General features: G+C 36.2%; 1 protein-coding gene across 1 annotated transcript in view; it reads right to left on the bottom strand.

The window, feature by feature from the left end:
- The window catches only part of WDHD1 (WD repeat and HMG-box DNA binding protein 1), a 64,372-nt gene that overhangs the window by 36,786 nt on the left and 3,552 nt on the right, over positions 1-24,034 (bottom strand). Inside the window, exons 2-12 of the mRNA XM_046647292.1 lie at positions 20,411-20,522; positions 14,851-15,002; positions 14,065-14,176; positions 13,839-13,889; positions 12,229-12,324; positions 9,427-9,519; positions 8,089-8,195; positions 7,721-7,862; positions 3,797-4,007; positions 2,244-2,431; positions 1,372-1,556 (exon numbers count right to left, since the gene is read on the bottom strand). Of these exons, the coding sequence (XP_046503248.1) occupies positions 1,372-1,556; positions 2,244-2,431; positions 3,797-4,007; positions 7,721-7,862; positions 8,089-8,195; positions 9,427-9,519; positions 12,229-12,324; positions 13,839-13,889; positions 14,065-14,176; positions 14,851-15,002; positions 20,411-20,522 (1,449 nt within the window). The remainder of the gene's footprint in view (positions 1-1,371; positions 1,557-2,243; positions 2,432-3,796; positions 4,008-7,720; positions 7,863-8,088; positions 8,196-9,426; positions 9,520-12,228; positions 12,325-13,838; positions 13,890-14,064; positions 14,177-14,850; positions 15,003-20,410; positions 20,523-24,034) is intronic.

Genomic DNA, 24,034 nt, shown 5'->3' on the forward strand with positions numbered 1-24,034 from the left:
GATACTCAGTCACCTGAGGATATGGTTAAAACGCAGATTCTGATTCAGAAGGTCTGAGGTGGGGTCTGAGATTCTGTGTTTTCAACAAGCTCCCAGTGATGAAGGCCCCTAGTTTGTGGACCACATTTGGAGCAGCAAGGAACGAATATATCCAATCAGAAGGATTTGAATTTCAAATCACGTGGGAGTTAGTAAACTGTATAATCAAGTATATAAGCAATAAGATCACCTGAAGAAAAGAGATCAGAAGAGGGCAATCTGGCTGGAATGACAAAATACTGAGTAAAATATTTTTTCTTCATTAAAAAAAATATGGATTCTGCATCCATTGCTTTTCCATCATGACTTTTTGTCTACCTACCCACCTATCAAAATATCTAAGAGGTACAAAATATATTAAGTAAAAAAATCAAACTGATAATTGAATAGCACTCATAACATTTTTTGGTGTGTTTTTCCTTTTCCCTTTTTTTTTTTAGAAGAGAAGTTTCAAATCTAATGTATAGTGACAAACAAACTCAGATCAGTAATTGTCCAAGGCTGGGACTGCGTTAACTGCAAAGGGATATGAGGGAACGTTTTTGGGTGATAAAAAATAGTTTGCTTGTAACAGCGGTTACCTAAGTATATATATATTTGTGAAACTCATCAAACTACACACTTACGTATTTTATTGTACATAAGTTATACCTCAATAAGTAAATTTTAAAAAGGAGGGGTTCATACAAAAAGAAACCTAAAAGAATACAGATCAAATTGTTAACGGTAGTTGTATTTGAGAGTAGAAGTCTGGGGGAACTTTCATCTTCTAGAAATTCTGTACTTGTTTGTTTGTTTACAATTAGTATATATTACTCTTATAATGCTAATAAAAACAATAACAACATAAAAAACAGCCCCACTTCTCTTGCATTATAAATCATGTCACATCATTTTGACATGTATTAGAGAATGTAATGACAGGACATATGTTCTGAGGTATTATAGGTGGGCTGGTATTTGTACCAAAATCTTCTTTCTGAAATTCCATGCTACAAGAGATACAACAATTTTATTAACTTTTTTTTTTTTAAAGATTTTATTTTTCCTTTTTCTCCCCAAAGCCCCCTGGTACATAGTTGTATATTTTAGTTGTTGGTCCTTCTACTTGTGGCATGTGGGATGCCTCCTCAGTGTAGCCTGACGAGCAGTGCCATGTCCGCGCCCAGGACCCGAACTGGCAAAACCCTGGGCTGCCGAAGCAGAGCGTGCAAACTTAACCACTCGGCCACGGAGCTGGTCCCTAATTTTATTAACTTTTTGTATTAAATTTCAACAATTATTTCTAACAGTTCAACAGTGACAAATTCTTCCTAATAATCTTGAATTTACCTTGCTAGTTCATCAGTGCTTTCGCACGCCAACAAAATAGCTTCATGAGAAAGATCTGCCACTGTATAATTCAAAGTGTTTGATAAGTGTGTTGCATGGTGTATGGAGGTATCATGGAACTCCACATCTATGGCATTGTCTTGCTCATCATTATAGCAGCGAATAATTCCAACAGAGTTCCACACCTACAAACATGTAAGGTTAAATACAAGTCTGAGAACAACTGAGGCGCTGACAATCAGCAGGCTAAAGCAGTACAAATTAACAAATGTTACAATTCAGTCTGTATCGAGCTCTAAGTTACAGGAGCAACCACAGCTCTTCCACCTCTAGATAGTTCCAGGTACCACTAGTAACATCAGAGCCACAATTATTCTTTTCTTCATGAGAAGATGGTATGTATATACTTAGTTATTAGGAAATGGAATATTTAATATTTTTTTAATTAAAAATTCCATGACTGGCATTTAAAAAATACTTTACAACTGGCCTTTGAACAACCAAACCAGCTGCCTTCTAAAAACACGTTCTAACTAGTGTTCTGGAATCAGCATAATCTCCTATATAAAACTAAAATAATATGAGAAATAAGGCTTGGAAGTATACCCAAGAAAACTGCAAGATATAGTCACATTTACTAATGCTCATTATATATCATCTTGCAAAGTAGAATTTTATTTAACACAATTTTCAACAAGGTTGAAATAAGACTAAAACTGTGAGTTAACTGTAAAATAAATCAACCACAAAATTATAATTAGCCAAGTGTTGCAAGCCAGTTAATCAAGGTTTTTTAAAATATTCTTTACCAAACAAAATTAACTATAGTGAGATAAAACTATGTAAAAGTTAAGTGTAGCCCTAAGGCTCACCATGAATCTGTGAGTGAGGTGCAAGGGTGTGGAACCCGACTGGAATGGCTTTTGCCGGGGAGTTGGCATAGGTCCATCATAAAATGACCTGTGAGATGTTACAAGTGGTAGATTGTGAATGCCGCCTGCCTGATCATCTTCTTCCTCCTCTTTGAGAAGACCAGAACCAGTTTTTAGCATTGTAACATCTGGAATACAAAAGATTATAATTCGAGAATCATAAATACCAATGACCTGGAAAAAGAAAAGCATTATGAAATCTAATAACCTTTTCTACTCATATTTAACAACACTAACATGCGATTTGCCTCTTTCACTGTGTTAACATTTGCAGTGACGATGCGAAAACAATGGAGAGTAAAACTGTTGGTGCATTAGCATGAATCAAGGCAGTGGTACCAATTTGTTTTAATAACCAATGCATTGTCAGCCAGCACTGAATTGTAGTAAAAATATTAATTTTATTAAATTTTGATCCTTGCATAAATGTTTAAAAAAATGTTATCTGTGCTAAAATGGGAAGCATGCATAAAGAAGCGGGATGGTTGTCTCAAAAAAAAGCATTTAGGCAATTGAGCTGTAAGCTGAACTAACTGACTTTTTCATGGAACACCACTTTTACTTGAAAGAATGCCAGACAAACTATGGTTATACAGACTTGGGTATCTGGCAAACATTTTCTGGAAAATGAATGAAGTGAGCCTGTCATTTAAGAAAAATAACTGACAGAATTTGTTGCCAATGATTAAAAAACTTGGGCTTTCAAGTGAAAATCAGAATATTGGAAAACTTATATCTGCCGCCATGAGCCTGACTGCTTCTTAATATTTAAAAACTTCCGATGAAATTGGTGATGATACTAACAAATACAATTTTGGATAATACATCAATGTTAAGAAGCTCTGCAAACCTTAGGGAGCCAGTATTTTCCAAATTACCAATGCATATGTTACAAAATCAAACACAATAAAAAAGCCATTCAAAGTTCAAGTTAGACCAATGGATTTCAATGTAATAGAGTTGAAAAGTTTTCAGATTCCACATTACAAACAATCTTCAAGAAGCTATCATTTGTTGAGTTTTGGTGCAGCATCAAAGAATATCCACAATTATTTGAATAGGCTATTAAAATACTTCTCCCTTTTCAAACTACTTATTTGTGTGAGGCTGAATTTTCTTCATATACTTCCCACAAAAATAACACACAGCAGTAGACTGAATCCAGGAGGAGATGAGAGAATCCAGCTGTCTCCGATGCCAGACATGGAAGAGACTTGTAGAAAAGGTAAAATAATGCCACTTTTCTTACTAAAGTATTCTTGTTTTTCATAAAAAAATGTTATGTTTATATATAATGAATTTATTAATGTTATTTTAACGTGAATAAATATTTTTGAAACCTTTTTTAACCTATTTAATGCTATAAACTCCCCTCTATTCACTGCTTTAGATACATTCTACAAATTTAATAATGACTTTAAATAAGTTTTAATAAAAAATTGAAAATATTAATCAAAAGGATGGATCATCAGATCCACAAAGTCAATTCATACCAACTGAGTTTTCATCATCTTCTAAGATGTGACTTCGTTGTCTAGGACGACCTGAAGCCAGCATGAGGTTATCATCATCCTCATCATCATTTATAATCCCTTTTGAAAAAGAAGGCGTCTCAACTGCATTGTCATTTAGAAAATCACCAGCATTACTCGTATCATCTCCATCAAAAAGATCATTGTAATCCTTTTCCACTCTGCTAGATACCTTGAACAAATTAATACAAATTAGAAAGTATTAGTGAACTATTTGGATGAACTCAATTATTCAAAAGGCAATCTGTTAATATGCATCTAAAAACTCTACTAAGTAAGCAAATGCCCTAAGAATATGTAGTAAATATATTTATGAGGACTGTATTTATATTTATATTAAGACCTAGTCCTTACTTTAAATGCCTTATAGTCTTCAGATGCAGGATTGTAGGACAGTAAAGAAATACTGTAACATACCCAAATATAAGGCAAGATTTTATTCCTCAAGTCATTCCCCAGAAAAGAAGTCACCAAGAAGTCCCTATAAAGTCCCTCGTTTACTTTTATTTTGAACAAGATACACTAAGGTAAGACATATTTCCTTTAAATGATCTCAGTTAAAGCTAGTATTTTTTTTTTTTTTAATTTTTTTATTATTTCCTTTTTCTCCCCAAAGCCCCCCGGTACATAGTTGTATATTCTTCGTTGTGGGTTCTTCTAGTTGTGGCATGTGGGACGCTGCCTCAGCGTGGTCTGATGAGCAGTGCCATGTCCGCGCCCAGGATTCGAACCAACGAAACACTGGGCCGCCTGCAGCGGAGCGCGCGAACTTAACCACTCGGCCACGGGGCCAGCCCCTTAAAGCTAGTATTTTTGATGCTTATAGAAGTAAATGGATAGAACCAATAGAAAAACAAAGAAGGCAAAGAAATTCAACACAGAGTTAATCACTGATTCGTAGGAATATGAACATACCCATTGCCTGTATTGGATCTCACTGTAAAGTTTTTGAAATCACTTTAAAAAATGAAATAGTAAGCAGATACATTGTAGAGATCACAAGTTATTCCTATAAGATGAATGAAAACTGTACAAATGTTAAGTCAATAGAAAAATAATATAAATACATATATAATCATATAAAGTAAATAAATATGTAAGTATATATAATATATAAATATATATAATTATATTAAATTATATTTTTAAATTATATAAATATACATAGTTATAGAAAGTAAAATTTACAGTGTAAAATTTTGTTTTTTAAAGATCGGCACCTGAGCTAACAACTGTTGCCAATCTTTTTTTTTTCCCTGCTTTTTTCTCCCCAAATCCCCTCAGTATATAGTTGTATATTTTAGTTGTGGGTCCTTCTAGCTGTGGCATGTGGGACGCCACCTCAGCATGGCCTGATGAGTGGTCCCATGTCCGTGCCCAGGATGCAAGGCAGCGAAACCCTGGGCCACTGAAGCAGAGCGTGTGAACTTAACCATTCGGCCACGGGGCCAGCCCCTTACAATGTAAAATTCTAATGAGAACAACATTAAGGGATTCAAAAGGGACTATACCACAAAGCTTTTAGATGGAAGTACATGTGATTGTGTTCTGGAAAACTGATATTTAATAAAATGAGGGAACAGAAAAAAATACCCTCATATATTCATATGATTGAAACAAATGATTTCATATATTCATATATTGAAACAAATGATTTGATATGAGTAATTAATAACTAAATGCTATAAGATATTTAACTATTTCATCTATAGTCCTAAATGTACTCAAGTTGATCAAGAAAATTTTTTTGGATTTTCTTATTGGAAAAATGAAGGTTTTGCCTTCTATTTACAGTGAGCGCAATAAAGTGTTAGAGATGTGACAGAAATATGTACTGTGAGGAGTAAAAGCAAAAAGGAGAAAGTAGGCAACTCTGGAGAGAATGGTTAAAGGTTTTACAAGAGGTAACCTTTGAACTAAACATTATTTCTCAATTTACTTTTTGTTTTTAGCACTGTTACACATGAATATAAATTAGTCTAACGGTGTTACAAGGCTTATTGTAAAAATGAAAATAGTCCTCTGCAGAGCATCTGCTCTTTCAGTTGTTTCTTTTGATACCTCCTCCATACTTGTAAATATATTCTAGTGCTATTTTTTCATTTTTCAGTTTGAATCATTATCTATTTAATAGGTCCCATTAACTTCCTTTTATTAGGGAAAATGAGGATTTGGTGCCATTTTTCAACCACCCCATCCCCATGTATACATGCACACTATTCTCCTACCCTGATCTTCCCAATATAGATATATTCTCACATTGGTTGGATCAATATACAGTATTTAGATTATTATGACCATGTAAATGCTATTTATGGTTGAATAAAAATAATACTAGCAACACTTATAAAGTGTGCTAGGAACTATTCTAATTCTTCATACATAATTCATCTAATTCTCACAACCCTTGGTGATAGGCATTATTTCTATCCTCATTTTACAAATGTAATGCAAAATGATCATTTTTTCTTCCTTTTACAACTTTTTGTTTCTCCTGGAGTTAAGAATCTTCTCGCTCTTTAGGTCTTTTTTCTTAGACAGATTTCCCAAAGATGACTCTTCCAATTTTCTGCCTGAAAAGCATAAGACTGGTGACAACGCTCTGGGAGCCAAGGACGAAAAGTGAGCCGGGAATTTCAACACTGAAATATCATACTTTCATTTAACCCTTTTCAGTACAGTATTTCCCCTTCACCCAAAGCCACTCAACTGTTCTCAGCATCCCTGGAGCAAAGATGCCTATTCCACCTCTTCTAGAGAATAAATCTCCAGCGTTCTGCCAGAATGTACACGGGGGTGAGGGCGGGGAGACATGGCTGTGCTCACTGACGTTGGGACTGGAGGGATGGACTTATTTATTAATCCAACCCTCCTGTTTTCAGCCCCACTTTTAGAAAAATACCTAGTACTACCAAATTCTGAATCTTTGGGGACTCAGTTAGACAAACTGAATTGCACCTCCGCCTTCCCCTACCGAGGTCTTAGGATTCAACTTTTTGACAAGCTAAAGTTAGTTTCCAATCATCTTTCTATTTTCCAGCCTCCAGAATTTTGTTACCATTATCACTTCAACTGTCTTCTTTAACTTTATGGAATTATGCATTTTTAAAAATTGCTTTAGGAGCCAGCCCAGTGGCATAGTTGTTAAGTGTGTGCTCCACTTTGGCAGCAAGGGGGTTAACAGGTTCAGATCCCGGGTGCAGACCTAGCACTGCTTATCAAGAAACGCTGTGGCAGCATCCCACATAATATAGAGAAAGATGGGCACAGATGTTAGCTCAGTGACAGGGTTTCAGGTATCAGGTAACTGAGCAGAAATCAATGAGTGTAAAGAGTACATTCTTTAACTGGAAGTCTAAACCAAGACTTGAAATAGGAATGGGGATATGTGTTTGGCAGGGAAATCATGAACCAAAAGGAGGGATAAGACACGGTGGCCTGTGTAAAGCAGTTCAGTAAGGCTGGATGGCTCAGCATGAGAGGTACGTGGGTAGCCGTAAGAGTTAAGGCTAATTCAGAGCAGAAAAAGTTTATAGGGTAAACTAAATTATAGTTATTAACTCTAATTTTTATCTATAAAATATTTATTTAACAAACAATCCCCAGAACATCAGTTTAGTAAAAGAGCATTTCACAAAGGTAATCCTTGGAAAGCCAAGGAATATTAACAGGCATTATACGGAGGTAAGAAAGTTTCCTAGTAAAATATACTCGGGAAATATGAGGTTGAACCAGTTTAAACAGTTTTCGTTACTCTGGATCATCACTGAGCATCTCATATAGTAACACGAATTCCCAAGAAAGTAATGTAGTTTGTGGTGTTTTCAAAACTCGTGTGACTACAGAAAGACCTTGAAGACAGTGTCCTATCATAGTACTTATTACCTTACTACTTGATGCCTTTCCATTGTGGTCACAGACATTCTCCAGGAGCCCGAGGTTTCCTTCTGCATCAGTATAAGCTATCTGACCACAAGTAGGATGCCATGCCAGGCCGCAAACTGCATAACCTTTCTCATGTTTCACCCTAAATATTAAAAAGTAAGTTCTTAAAACATTGTAAAGAAAAATAAAAACTATACATTTCTTTATGTAAATTTAGTTGGAAAAGGTTAAATGATTTTTGATAAACTAAAAGCTATGTGTTTACATTTCGACAATCTAATGATTACAAATTTGAAATGTTTCATACTGAGACAAACAAAAATATGGTAGAAATAAGCAAAAGAGACAAAAGATATATTGAATCATACCTTTCCAAGCAATCTTTGGTTTCCACATTCCAAACTATAATTAAACCATTAATACTCCCTGCAGCTAAATATTGCCCACAAGGAGACCAGGTTACTATATTGAGGGTCTATAAAGAAAAACAATTAATAAATAACAATTTTGTATAATTTGGAACTAAACAGTCATACTACTAAATTCAAATTTTTATAACCCCTATTCTATGTAACTTCTCATTAGATCTGATATACGAATGGCAAGATGAAGTTTGCTTATTTTTTAACTTTCTTTTTCAATAATATTCAGCTATTACTGTATCATGAGGAAATTATACTGGCACAATTTTTTTTTTTAATTGGCCCTGAGCTAACATCTGCGCACCAATCTTTTTTTTCCCTTCTTCTCCCCAAAGCCCCCCTGGACAGTTGTATATCCTAGTTACAGGTCCTTCTAGTTGTGCTATGTGGGACGCTGCCTCAGCATGGCTTGATGAGTGCTGCTAGGTCTGCACCCAGGATCTGAACCAGGAAACCCTGGGCCGCTGAAGCAGAGCACAGGAACTTAACCACTTGGCCACAGGGCTGGCCCCTACTGGCACAATCTTTTAAAGCAAAATCTGAAAAACGTTATTATCGAGGAAGGAGAAACAACACAAGGCATCCATTTAGCAGTCACCATCAAGATGAAGAGAACTAGTAAGTGAAGTGAACTTTAATAAGCCATTGCTGATACTGGGTTTCCTTACCTGCAAAACAGGTGTGTGTGAGAGAAAGCACAAGAATGAATACAGACCAACAATCTTTCCTGCTCTACAATTCTAGTCTGTGATCACAAGTTTCAGTGAAACTCCTTTAAGAATAAAGGCTATCGTGCGCTCTGCTTTGGCAGCCTGGGGTTTCGTCGGTTCAGATCCCGGGCGCGGACATGGCACCACTCATCAGGCCATGCTGAGGCGGTGAACCACACAGCACAACCAGAGGCTCTCAAGTAGAATATACAACTAGGTACTGGGGGGCTTTGGGGAGAAGAAGAAAGAAAAAAAACAATAAAGCCTAATTACTGATAAGGTGAGAATAACTTATTCTAATACCACGCTAGGATTAAATTTGACTTCTCATAAATTAAAAGATTTCCTTATCAAATTTCACAATGGAGAAAGGTCAGATAGGACCTAGCAAAGACCTATCTACTGCACAATTATTGGCTAAACAAAGGAAGGTTGAGGGGCAAAAGGTGGATACATGCACAACAGTCTGGAGTTGTTTTCCACTTCCAACAATATTTAACTGCAAGTGTATTTAGGCAAAGTCTGCGTTAAATATCCCCTTTGGCACACTGAAAGAGCCACTTACAAAACCTACCTGAGAGATGAAATTGTCTGAAAGATCAAACTGATTACTCCAAGTTTCTCTTCTATATAGCTTAACAGATTTATCCACAGGAACTGCCAGTAACTATTCGGAAAGATAAATGATTTAAACAAATTTATGTTAAATTAAATCTGAGGAGAAAAAAAAGCAGAAAATTCATTCAAATAAGCCTACAAAACATAAGGGCAAATTTGTATTTTAACTGACAACTAACAAAGCTCAGAAATTTACTTAAAATTTTGATAAGCAAAGAATGGGTAATGATCGCCCTACTGCTTGTACTGAAAAGCAGAGCACTTGTACTTACTAGCATTTTTAACACCACTTCTTGAGGAATTTAAGCCCTTTCAATCTAAATACACATCTCATTTGCTGGAAGAAAAGAAACAGAGCCAGAATGCTTTGAATATCTTAAGAAAAGGAAATTTATCTTCCTATGTATTCTTCCTAATAGATTAGTGGAAAAAATAAAAATAGTATATTCTTTCCATGTTTATCAAAAAAAAACAAAAAAAGAAAATGTATTATTTATGAACAGTAAAACTATACTAATTTTATATTAATTACATTAATTAATGTTTAGTAAGCAACGAAAAAATACATGCTACATTCCCCAACTATCACTTTAATGCCGAATATACACCTTAAAAGTTCATGACACAAAAGGACATATACTGAGAAAAAAGTCTCCCTCCCATCCCTAAATTCTATTTCTATTTCCCGACAGCAAATATAAGCATAGACTATACAAGAATGCATAGGTACATATATACTAGTACACACACACACACAATTTAATAAACAGTAACCTTCTATCTATGTTCTACCGCTTGATGTTTTTTACTTAACAATATATCTGAAGATTACTCCATGTGAGGGCATACAGATATACCTGATTCTAACAGTTGCAGAATATTCTACTTTCAGAAATACCACAATTTATTTAACCAGTTCCCTATTAATAAGCATTTAGGATGTTTCCAATCTTTTGCTACTATAATCAATGGGGCAACATTTTCATTGCACATATCCTGTAGGGAATATGTATGAATACGTTTATAGGATATATGCCTAGTAGTAGTAGTGTCGATCATTTATTCTGATAAAATGGCCACACCCTCTTCCACATATGACCATCTCATAAATGAAAAACAGACTATCACTATAGCCTCAATTTGTATTTTTTAGTATGAAAGGTTGAATATACTTTCCTATGTTAAAAGCCATCTGTACATTTTTTTCTGTACCTTGTCTGCTCATGTCCTTGTTCATCTTTCTATTGGGATCTTACTCGTTTTTAAGAACTCTTTGTATATAGAAAATTAGCTCTTTGTCATACTATTTCAAACTTTTTTCCCAGTTTGTCAGTTGTCCTTTGACCCTGAAATATTTTTATCATACAAAAATACTTTTTACATTGTCAAGTTTATTAATCTTTTCTGAAAAATTTCACACATACAGAAAAGTTTAAATAATAATATAGCGAATATCTATATAAAGATTCTCCACGTGGTAGGAAGCCTCCAAGATGGTTCTCAACGATTCTCATCTGGTATCCACGCCCTTTGCCAACAGATTTACTAAATCTTTTCTCCATCTTTACCATACACGAATCCCATATATATTGTATCTATTTCTCTGTTTAATAGATATCTGTCTATTCATGAGTCAGTAGCAAGCTTTCAATTCTTACAGCATCATAGTATGTTATATTTGGCTGGATTAGACTCCATCACTTTTCTTTTTCAAGACTTTTAGTTTTCCATATGGAAATTAGCTCTATTTGGTCTCCCCAAAAATCTTATTGATACATTTGAATGTTGTCAAAACTATAGATTAATTTAGGGAAGAACTGACATCTTTATTTATATCAAAAATTCTTTTCTAAGAATGGGATATATTTTTCTATTTAACATCTTCCTTTCCTCCTCTTGACAGCATGGTAAAATTTTCTTTATATAGATCTTTCACATTTCTTAGTAAGTTTATCCCTAGTTATCTATTTTGATTTCACAGTAAACGCATTATTTTCTCCCACCATATTTTCTAAATGGCTATTGTTTGTATACAGAATTGTTATTGGTTTTGAATATTAATTTTGCTTACAACTACCTTACTAAATTTTCTTATTATTAATAATATTTTCTCCCAGTTGATTTTCTTAGAATTTCCTTGTATACAAGCATTTTATTTGCAAATAACAAGCATTTTCCTTTCTCATTTCACACCTCTCACACCTTTATACTATCAGCTAGTACCTCCAAAATGTTTAAATACCAGCAGTAAGAGTGGACATAATGAGACTGTTTCCAGAGTTGTTCCATTAAACATAAATATAAAGAAGAATATAAAATTAAGTCATTCATGCAAAATGTCATCTTTAAAAAGTTGAAATATTTCCTTTTTTTTTAAAAGATTTTACTTTTCCTCTTTCTCCCCAAAGCCCCCCGGTACATAGTTGGGTATTTTTTTTCAGTTGTGGGTCCTTCTAGTTGCGGCACGTGGGATGCCGCCTCAGCGTGGCTGGACAAGTGGTGCCATGTCCGCACCCAGGATCCAAACCAGCAAAACCCTGGGCCACCAAAGCGGAGCACACAAACCCAACAACTCGGCCATGGGGCCGGCCCCTGAAATATTTCTTAAAGCATTTCAATATTAATTTATTGGCTTAGGGTTCTAAAATTTATAATCCAAATGAAACAGTTACAACTTAAAAAACTATTCTTACATTCAAAGTTAACAAGGACTGGAATAAATAATTAAAAGAAAGGTTGAAAAACAACAGTCATTTACCTTCCCACTTTTTGGCTGCCAAGCAAGTCTGCAGATTGATTTTGCATTTATCACATCATTGCATTTTTGTAGCAGTGGCCAACTAACAGCACATGTCTGATTTCAAAAAATAAGAAAATTTATTTCCCTTTATGAAAATTCTCCCCCAAAATACGCAGAACTGAATACACTTAATAGGTGGTTTCTTCAAATTGATATATAGTGCAGAAAAAAACAACTTAATTCACTTTAATCTAATTATTATCATGTTTGATTTACCTAAATTAAGTCCTTCAGAGGTAAAAAGAGCAGAAGTCTTAAAATAATTAAATAAGAGTATTGCCTACGTAGAATAAGCAAACAATATACTCACTGAATAAATGTACATACATTAAAAAAACCCCAATATATTAAAAACTCAAAGTGTCTATGAAAGTAAACTTCAGAGATCTACTAAAAACGGTTAGGGTGTCAAAGTCAGTCCTTCTAAATAGTTCAAGAACGAGGGGAAGGAACCGTGGCTACTGAGGCACATGTGTGGGGGATATTTCTCATCAGCCACATCACTTCTAGAAATGCCAAGGCATCTCTGACTGCCTCAGGAAGAATTAATTGTTCCCTCTGCTAATCTAGAGAGCACTTTCTTCATACCTCCTCATAAACAAATGGCCAGCAATAGGGTATATTGGAGTATATAAGGAAGCCATTTGGTGTAAACCTAATTTGGCCTGACCTTGTTTTTCCAAAAGGGCCTGACATGGACATTGAGCATGCACTGTATATCTGCTTTAAGCATTTGCTATGTCCCAAAAGGCAAGAACAAATGCCCTGAAGATAAACGTGCACCTTCCCCCACATTGGCATTTCCTTAAGGATAAGCATCTCTCCCTGGGCTAGGAATTGCTTCACTCACCAGACAACAGATGGGCTACCTGCTGTGTCCATCGAGAAGGCAGACCTGCTACCTGCTGTGTGAACAGCTGTGCTGTGCCTGCAAGGCAATCTAGTGACTGCTGTAAAAGGGACATTCCTATCACACATGATGTACGCTCTTTGTTCCAAGACAGTAGATAACCAGTCTGCAAACCCCACTTCTTTGGTGCCCCTTACCTCCTTGGGGAAGGAAGGCCCCAGGCTAGGATAGTCCTCAGATCTAGCTCATAATAAACTCATCCCAATTTTGATTTATAGATTGGTTATGGATTATTTGCATTGACCCTCCTTCAAAACTTTTATCAGGATAGGTTAGAATAAGTTGTTTATGTGACTTTCCAAACCAAGTGTGGCCCATGCCTTATTTTATTTTTGTACCCCTAACATCTAGGGCCCAACACATGGTAGTCAGTTTGTAAATATATAATGATTGAATTTCAGCCGTTGACTTATAAAACCTAAAAGTGAAATATAAATCTATAATTTCCCATGATTAGTACAAAAGCAATTAGTCTTCAACATATTTACTTTTGCATTAGATTATTATGGAATTTGATCACAAAAACAGTATTTAATGCTACTCAAAAGAAGCAAACTATAAAAAACAAGAATTATTAATTTGGCCAAATACAATTTGTAACACCCAATATATAATGGAAATGGGCAAAAAAGTTTTAAATTCAAATTGATGAGCTTACCTGATCTGAAATTTGCCACACTCTGACAGATCCATCACAACTAGCTGATGCCTGCAGGAATAAAACAACAGATTTCTCTACAGTTACAACCATAATACCATACGGAAACTGGTTCAATTGATAAGTCAAAGAGCCTTTCACCAAGTGTGTGAAATTTTCTGCTAATTCTCTGACAATTTTGAACGTATTCAAGAAAAATGCAAAGAAAGAGGGAAAAAATGATTACCAGATAGATGTCCTTAGGATCAAAGGAAAGACTTAAAACAGGGGCGTCATGTCCTCGAAATGTTTTCTGTTGGCTGCAGTCCTTCACATCCACCACTTTGACCAGAAAATCACTATAACAACAAGAGCAATGCACACGAACAAAGGTCAACACAGAAGCCTCTCCTAAAAGCTGGGGCCCAAATAGTCAAAAATCACTAGAATAAATGCCATAATTTCTTTATAGCAATTAGTGAAATTTGGCACCCAAATTAACAACCTTTTAATTTTGTTCTATAAGAATGCTAAAAACACAAGTCAAGATTTCCCATTATGGTAAAATACAAATACCTCCTAAGTGGCTTACTCAGTTACATCTTAAGCTTCTATTATTTGCTAATCTAATTACAGTCACAACCATTTTTAAAAGTACTATGCCTTTTATTCCACCACAGCAACTCACCAATTACCTCTTTTTCCTATGACAAATAAGCATCAAGGGAAACAGCAAAAATTCTGATTGTACAGACCAGATTCTACCAAATGTAATTTTTAAAATTTTCTCTCAAACTGTCATTTTTCTCCAATCTTTTTCAGCACTTACTGAATAGGCTGTTTGCAAAGCAATATATCTCAATTCACAAAGAAGAACAAGATTGTCCTCAAAAACCTTTAGATAAGAGACTTGAATATAAAAATTAAGTGACCAGGAAAAAAAAGAGGCAGAGTCCTAAAAATGTTACCTTGAACCAATGAATGAGGCCATTCTGTTCTAACACTATTTTCTTTTCTGATATCTGAGCCTTACCTAGATCCAGCAGCAATTTTTGCACCATCCCCATTAAAGACCACATGGTTTGCATTCGTGGTAAAGCGTGTCAGTATACCATCTGGAACTCCTTCAGGAAATGTGTGGACTTGAACAGTATTGTTAGATACTGCAGTGACCAATTTTCCATTCTAAAAGAAAAATAAATGTAAGAAACGTGGCAAAACAAATGTAAATCGATTGGGAGTCTCTCTACAGTTAAAAATCCTTTAAAAAACAAAAAATCTTATATATAGTTCATGCCAAGAGAGAAATTATCAATGTACAACTTTCCTGAAATGTCTATCTATTAACAACAAAAATTTACTTGCTATCTTTAGGAAACTTACTTCCCCCTTCATCAGCCAAACTTTTAACCTCTGGTTTTTCTTTTACTTCTGGTGAGAAAAATATTTAAATAGTATTTTTATGGATTCCCAATGTCATAAAAAGGGAGGCTCGAGAGCTTTTCAGAGAAATTACCTAGTCTCTGTGAGGGAAGAGCACACCAGCAGGCATGGCCATGATGGCCACACGAGAGTTTCTACAATGGAATCATTCTACGTCTTTTGGAGTAGGTAAAGCGTAAACGCAGAATCCACGGATCCTTTTTAAAAACACTAAATAAATAAAGTTTTAGGCCCTGAAAATGATCAGCAGACACCATTGCTTTACAGAGCGTTTAGCTAAGAATTATCAAAGGTCAGGGATTTGCCCCAGCACCTTAGTTTTATTCCTTTTCCAGGAGGGATTAAGTCCTAACAGACTAAATCATAGTCTACCAACCTCATAGAGGCTTCGATAAATCATATGGTCAACTCACTACTTTAGATCAAATGACAACTGCCAAGAGAAACAAACTACTCAAGTTTGTTAATGAATATACTCTATCCTATAGCAATAGGTCTCAGCCACAGGTCTCTCGCACACTTAGGACCCTCAGCCTATCTAAAGCACCTGCTCTCACTCCAGCAGAACACGCACTAGTGATAACAATAACATGTTTCCATATAGCAAAATTTGAGAGGATATATACATCTATTCAAATAACAGTACAGATGATTCAAATGTGAACTATAACATACACTTCTCTTCAAGTTTGATCGCTGGAAAACTGGTGAAAAATACTGTTTATGCCTACATTGTAACTACTGTAATTAACTAAACAATACACAATAAACTAAATTCATAACGTTGAAGCTAAGCTAACAATAATTTAAATGTGAAAACAAGAAGAGAATCAATAAAAAACTATAACCAGCTCAAAACAACACTGACGATGCTAAGTGTTCTTTGGCAAAACTGCAGAAACACCGACAATTTATGTGCGTACATGTATAGGAATTTTGCAACATGACTGTGCTTTTCTGGCAGACAGATTTCTTAGCAGAACACTGACTAAGCAGCCTCAGTTAGCTCTAGTAAAGAATTTTGGGAATTCTTTAGCAACACATTAACTAGCCCTCTATTCATGTGTAAACATTAAAATATATAACTATACTCACTCACCAGGGACACCTGAATAAAGTACTTGCTTTGAAGTCATTTTCCAACAAATCTATGGAAAACCAAATCACCCTCAATACTTTGTCAACTAGTAAAACGAAAAAACCAAGAAACTGTCTGAAGGGTCAGGGCTCTGGTGAGGCTCTCGTCAGACCACTCTTCTCCCCTGTGGGTTAAGGGAAGAGAACCCAGCACAGCACGACTTGAGCTCCAGCACACTGTACTCTGTACTGACTATGTCATCTGACCCTCCTCTGAGCTTTGGTTTTCCCAAGAATAAAATGGAGGTCATCCCACATATCTCTCCGTATCTTTGTTGAAAGGCCTTGACAACATAAAATACTTTGTAAGTGTTAACTACTACTACCCACAAATATGTTGATTCATCCCAGTTTCACTATTTTGGAAGGTGATATTTTCTCCATTTTGTTCTCAAAGAAAACATCTAACTGTATTTTCCTGTACTACTGAATCCCGAAAACAGAAAGTATTTGTTTATAGGTAATTACCTTTTAAAAGAAATACACTGCAAAACTGTCAATTTTGCATGGCTATTTGGTATTGTCATTTCATTGAAGTACCATACACTCCATTCCTAAAGCCAAAGAAAACATTTTAGCACTGACTGTGGGACTAGCAGTGGGTTGAATAACGGCCCCTAAAAGACATGACTAAGTCGTAAGCCCAGGTACCTGTGAACCTGACCTTATTTGGAAATAGGGTCTTTGCCGATATAATAAGTTAAGGATTAAATCCAATGATTGGTGTCTTGTAAGAAAAAGGAGCAGGGTGCCGGCCCGGTGGTGCAGCGGGTAAGTGCGCACATTCCGCTTTGGCGGCCCAGGGTTCGCTGTTTCGGATCCCGGGTGCGGACATGGCACCGCTTGACACACCATGCTGTGGTAGGTTTCCCACATACAAAGTAGAGGAAGATGGGCACGGATGTTAGCTCAGGGCCAGTCTTCCTCAGCAAAAAGAGGAGGATTGGCAACAGTTAGCTCAGGGCTAATCTTCCTCAAAAAACAAAAAAATTTAAAAAAAAGAAAAAGGAGCAGGAGATTTGAGACATAAAGACAGTGATGTGAAGATGGAGGCAGACTGGGAAGTGATGCTTCTCCAGGCCAAGGAACATCGAGGACCACCAGCAACCACCAGAAGCATGCTCCCCCAGAGCCTCCAAAAGGAGCTACCCCTGTCAACACCTTGATTTCTGACTTCTTGCCTTCTGAACTGCAAGACAGTAACTTCCTGTTGTTCTAAGCCATCAAGTTTGTGACAATTTGTCACAGCAGCCCTAGGAAACTACTACAAGACCACTTTTACTTTTTTCTTCTTTACAGTCTTTTTCACACACAAAAGCAGTACATACTTACTGTAGAAGAAAAAATAACAATATGAAAGTGTCCTGAGCAGAGAGTGAGTTTCCCTACTCTTATGAAGTAATTTCCATTAACATTCCGGAGTTATGTCTTTTTAACTTTCTTTTATACACATGCAAATTGCAAATATACACATATATATATCCTTTAACAAACATAAGACTACACTATACTGACTGCTCTGCAACTCACTCTTTTTCATTTTTCAACTTATTGTAAACATCTTTTCAGCTGAAGACATACAGCACTCCCCCATTTTTTAGTGGCTGCATAACATTACATTACATGGCTCTACTAAAATTTATAAAAATCTATTCTCTATCAAGAGAAACCTCAATTGCTTCTAACTTGTATTATTATAAACAATGTTTTTATTAACATCCTTGTCCTTCCTTAGAGTAAACAGCCAGAAATGACCATGTGCATTGAAGTTCCTCAGTTACACTTCCAGCAACTGTGTGTGATAATACTGCAAAACAACAGAAAACACATATTGGTCTCTGTCCCGAGTTCCAGGTACAGAGCTCCTGAGACCCTTGTAATTTTCTAATTTATAAGAACAATAGGAACATCTTTTGTTCTAATATTTGGTCTTTGACCCTGGTTCCTGACACAGAGCTCCCAAATCCCTTGGAATTTCCTGGGTAGTAGAGGTATCTTTGTTCTAATGAAGCATCCTTCGTAGGCTCCTGGATAGCCTCAGGATGGGGCTAGTCACCAGAAAGATCAAGCCAAGATTAGAAGCTTGGAACATTCAGCCCCACACCTGCACCCTCCAGGAAGGGGAGAGGGGCTGGAAATGGAGTTAGAAATTGATCATGCCCGTGTGATGAAGCCTCCATAGAAATACAATAGCATGGGGTGTGAGGAGCTTCCGGGTTGGTGAACACATTCACATACCAAGAGGGTAGCACATCCCAACTCCACAGGGACAGAAGCTCCTGAACTCAGGACCCTCCCAAACCTCATCCGTTGTATCTCTTCATCTGGCTGTTATCTGTATCCTTTATTGTATAATAAACTGGTAAACATAAGTTAGTGTTTCCTGAGTTCTGTGATCTGTTCTAGCAAATGATAGAATCCAAGGAGGGGGCCATGGGAACCCCCAATCTGTAGCCAAGTTGGGCAGAAGTTGTGGGTAACCTGGGGACCTACTACCTGTGATTGGTATCTGATGTTGGGGATAGCCTAGTGGGACTAAGCTGTCAACTTGTAGGGTCTGCGCTAACTCCAGTTAGTGTCAGAACTGAAGTGCACTGTAGGACACCCAGCTGATGCTGTAGAGAACTTGATGTGGGAAAGAAATCAACACACCTGGTGTCAGAAGCGTTGTCAGCATAGTAGTAGTTAAAGGAAAAACATAGGAGGAGAGTGTTTGTCCTGTACAAATATTTATTTCTCCAAGGTCTCATTATTACTGGGATTAACAATATTTTTCATCCTTGCCAATCTTATAGAAAAAAAAATCCAATTATTTAATTTACACTTCTTTGCTTATTAGTGATATTTAGCTTGTATTTGACGTACGTTGGTCATTTATATTTTTTCTTCTGGGAATGTATTTTCTATTATATATGACCATTTAAAAAAGAATACCTAAAGTATCTAAAGACCATCTTAACTGCCTTAATGAGCCTGTTTGGAACAAATATGAATTCTGTGGAAATTTTTTCTATAAAAATACAATATACTCAACTTAAAATTTATCAAAAATAAAATGCTTAGTGGCTTTTAGAGACTTAATTTGCAAAGTTGTTCTGAAAACGTGTCTGCATTCTCCAAGTAACCTACATCTCATTGCCATATTTACCTTACATAAAACATTAGAAACGTGAAATATATATATATCTTGAAAAACTGAACAGAACATTTCTCTTTTCTACAATAATTCCTCAAGTTATCTGAATTAGTGAGCAAAAAACCTGAAAATGCCGTATGACTCCACTCATATGAAAAATTTAAAAATGCAGACAAAGAGAACAGATTAGTGGCTACTAGGGGAAAGGTGGCGTGGGGGGTGGGCACAAAGGGTGAAGGGGTGCACTTACAACACGACTGACAAACAGTAATATACAACTGAAATTTCACAAGATTGTAACCTATCATTAACTCAATAAAAACTAAATTAAAAAAAAAAACACCTGAAAATGCCAGTTTTCTTCAAAGGAAAAAAAGGAACATTTAAACCTCCCTCTCAAAAGGCAAAGTATAATTTCTTACATATATTTTAATTGATTCATCATTAATATCCATTAATCACCTTTAATAAACCATTCAGATTTTAAATGTAAAAATTTTGGGCAAGTTACAGTATTATTATATTTTTTTCTTCTTCTTCCTCTCCTTAAAGCCCCCCAGTACACAGTTGTATATCCCAGTCGTGAGTGCCTCCGGCTGTGCCATGTTGAACACTGCCTCAGGGTGGCCTGACGAGCAGTGCCACGTCCGTACCCAGGATCCAAACTGGTGAAACCCTGGGCCGCTGAAGCAGAGCCCGCAAAGTCAACCACTCGGCCACGGGGCCAGCCCCACATTTCCTAATATTATTATTTCATAAGAGAAACAAACAAAACGGTACATCTATAATCAAAACTTCTATAAAATATTTTTCATCCAAGCCTAACAATCATATGGCAGTACCATTTCACATCAGTTTCTGTAGTTGTTTTTAATACCTTCAAAGCACATGAATACGCCTTTTCTCCAACATTAATGGACTTAGGATCATCATCATCCAAATCTTCCCAAATCCTCACATCACCATCACTTCCACAAGTCACAATACAACTGTGAAGGAAACACATTCATTAAAAAGACACCCAGTTTCAGCCTATTAATTTTTTTGGAATGCCACTTTATCTTTTTTCAATAAAATCAAGATATTAGCCAATGTTTTCTCATTTCACAGACATAAATCTCAATAATAAGGACAGCTAATCTCCTATTCTATAAAATAAAAGGTGTTCTCTACAGTTCCTCCCTGGCATAAAATTCTTTATTTATTTGTAATAATGTAAGAAAGATGAGTGTGTAAACTCTGTAACAGCAGGGACCAGGCCTACTCTGCTCACCATTGTGTCTCTAGCACAAACAGTTTCCGACATACAGAAGCCTTAATAAATATCTGTCAGATAAATAAATGGCTGGATGCAAGAGCTCAATTATCCAAAGCTGATTATTTAAAGTGCTATCTGTATCTCTCAAATCTTGTTTTAAACCTCTTGTCTTCTGAGTCCTTTTATTCATTTGGTATGTGTTCTATCTAGACATATACAAAAGCAAATAAAATGGTAAGTGGCAAAGAGAAGCCATATAAAGAACTACGGATGTCTAGAAGAAAAAGATTAATTACCACATGGAAAAACAGAAGGGTGATATTTACATTGGGGAGTCAAAGGACAAATAGCTCTGGATATGCTGAGACTGGTGAAAAGGGCAGTTCCAAAGAGATGAAACCACATGAACCAAAAGATGAAGTCAGTAAAGCATAAGGGATTTTACCTGGAGCAGACAGGCCACGAAATTGAGAGAGGAAATGTGGATTGAGGTCATTCTATTTATACCTTAATACCACAGTAAGGAGCTTGCACTGCCTTCTATAGAAAATAAATAGGAGGACAATAAGTCTCAACTTGCCCAGAACATTCCTGATTTATGCATCCAGCTGGTTTGGCATCTGTCCTTGATTTTTCACTTTCAAAGATATTAGTATCAGTTGCATCAAAATTGGTAGGGTGGTTTTGACAGATCTCTTTGCACTGCCAGCTTCTGCCATGATCTTACTTTAGCAGAGTAATACATACAATGAATAGAGTTCTCACTTTAACACATAGGTAAATCTGGAAGACAACCAGTGATAACCCATCTCCCCCTTTCCAATTCTTTCTTGATGCAACATAACTAACACTGCCTTTCAAAGACAACAGGTGTTAACCAACGCAAACCAAAGTGAAGTCAGACATGAGCCCCTAGGGAGAGCGATTTCTTTCAGCCTCCAATGGTGATGGCAGAAGTATTTCATAATTGCCATCCATACTGACTATTTGGTGTATTAGCCAGGTGCACTGAGGGAGATGTAGAAAGCTGCAGGTGCCAGTGGGTGGTGTCAGTGGGAAATTATAGAGAAATACAGTGGAATTAAAGAGAAATACATGCAAGAAATAGAGTTAAGGGGTCGGCCCAGTGGTGCAGCAGTTACGCTTGCAGGCTCCGCTTCAGCGGCCCGGGGTTCACCAGTTTGGATCCTGGGTGTGGACTTACATACTACTTATGAAGCCACGCTATGGCAGGCATACCACATATAAAGTAGAGGAAGATGGACACAGATGTTAGCTCAGGGCTAATCTTCCTCCAAATAAATAAATAAGTAAAAAGAAATAAGAGTTAAGCAGTCCCTTGAAGAACTTTTAGAGTAGTCTGAAAATTCTTCCTAGTGTTTTTGACATTTACTGTAGGAATAAAACTACATATTAATTTTATTATTGGCTATGCTCTTTAAATTTTGAGGGGAAAAAAAACCCCACATCCTTTCAGTAGCAATGAGCTGGGAAAAAATACATCAAGCACATGCTTAATAAAAAATTAAATACTGCGGCCAGCCCCCTGGCTGAGTGGTTAAGTTCATGCACTCCGCTTTGACCGCCTGGGGTTTCTCCAGTTCGGATCCTGGGCACGGACATGGCACTGCTCGTCAGGCCATACTGAGGCAGCATCCCACATGCCACAACTAGAGGGACCTACAACTAGAATATACAACTATGTACTGGGGGGCTTTGGAGAGAAGAAGAAAGGAAAAAAAGCAGAAGACGACTGGCAACAGATGTTAGCTCAGGTGCCAATCTAAAAACAAAACAAAAAATTAAATACTAAATTTCTGTGTCTTCAGAAGTTGATAATGAAAGCATAACTTGAACAAAATGTTAGTTGATATTTACCATGAGGGCTATAGTGAAAACACCAATCACAGGAAAGTCAGAAGACCGAACTCCTGAAGAAGCATCAGCATCTGTGTTGTAAGTTAGCGGTTATCTTAAGACTGCCTGAAAACCACGCTTCTGCAGCTACAGAAAATGAGTCTGCAGCATGTCAAGCATGACTTTCATAAGAACTCAGCACTATCCAAGAGAACTTTCTGAGATGATGGAGATAGTCCACATCTAGATACTAAGCAATTAAAATGTGGCTAGTGCGATTGAGGAACTGAATTTTTAATTTAGTTAATTTTAATAAATTTAAATCTAAATAGCCATGTGTAGCTAGTGGCTACTGTATTGGCCAGTGCTGCATTAAAACAAATGACAGTTGTTCTAAATTAATTTTGTTCATTTTTCATTCTAACTTTTCTACCGTAAGTATGAAAAGTGAAGCAATAGCTGTTAATATGATGTCCATTAGTAAAAGAACTTTTCAAACAGTTAAATGATACTGGTTTCATATCAACGTCATTAGACGTTTTAAATAGAAAATCAGTCAGATTAATTCCAATAATGGTTTAGTTTTCCCTTCAGTTCATGGAAACAAAGCAAAGCTTCTAGAAGATCATTCTGTGGAAAGTGAAACATTTGACATTATTAGGAATTCTATGTAACTTCATTTGAAAAGTTCAATGCTAAAGATAAAATTCTTAATTTTTACAGTAATAATACACATTTTGGCAGAGCACAGCACTGTAGTAAAAACAATGCTCTTACTAAATTAAGAAATCTATGAAACACAAATGTACATGGAATTAGAATTATAATTCATATTGTGCCCAAATGAACTGTGACAATGTACCAATCAAAATAGAAACCATAGTTGTCAAATTTTTAGATAATAATTTTACTTAGAATAATTGAACAACAAAATTTTTGCAACAAACTGATGTTAAATACACAAAATACTTCAAAATCGCAGGAGGGGCTTTCTAACACTGCCTACCATCAAATAGATTTTTAAAATATTTGAGCCTTTGAAGACTGACTTTATAAAATCCAAGCGTCCTATAATGATGGTATTATTGAAAACAAGTTCTCTAAATCTTAGTTGCATTGTTCAAAATCAGTTAGAAATCTATAATCAAAGCAATCAACTTAAGCCTTTGAAGCTTAGTGAAATAAAATTAATGAAAACAAAGCTTATGCACAGGAAGACACTGAAATTTCCCTACAAAAGCAAAGAACTGAACAAATTGTACATTAAAAGTTGAAACAGTGAGGGGCTGGCCCAACCCGGTGGTGCAGCAGTTAAGTTCGCATGTTCCACCTCAGTGGCCCAGGGTTCTTCGATTTGGATCCTGAGTGTGGACCTACACACCACTT

Source organism: Equus quagga, chromosome 20 (assembly GCF_021613505.1).
Source record: "Equus quagga isolate Etosha38 chromosome 20, UCLA_HA_Equagga_1.0, whole genome shotgun sequence".
NCBI classification, from domain to species: domain Eukaryota; kingdom Metazoa; phylum Chordata; class Mammalia; order Perissodactyla; family Equidae; genus Equus; species Equus quagga.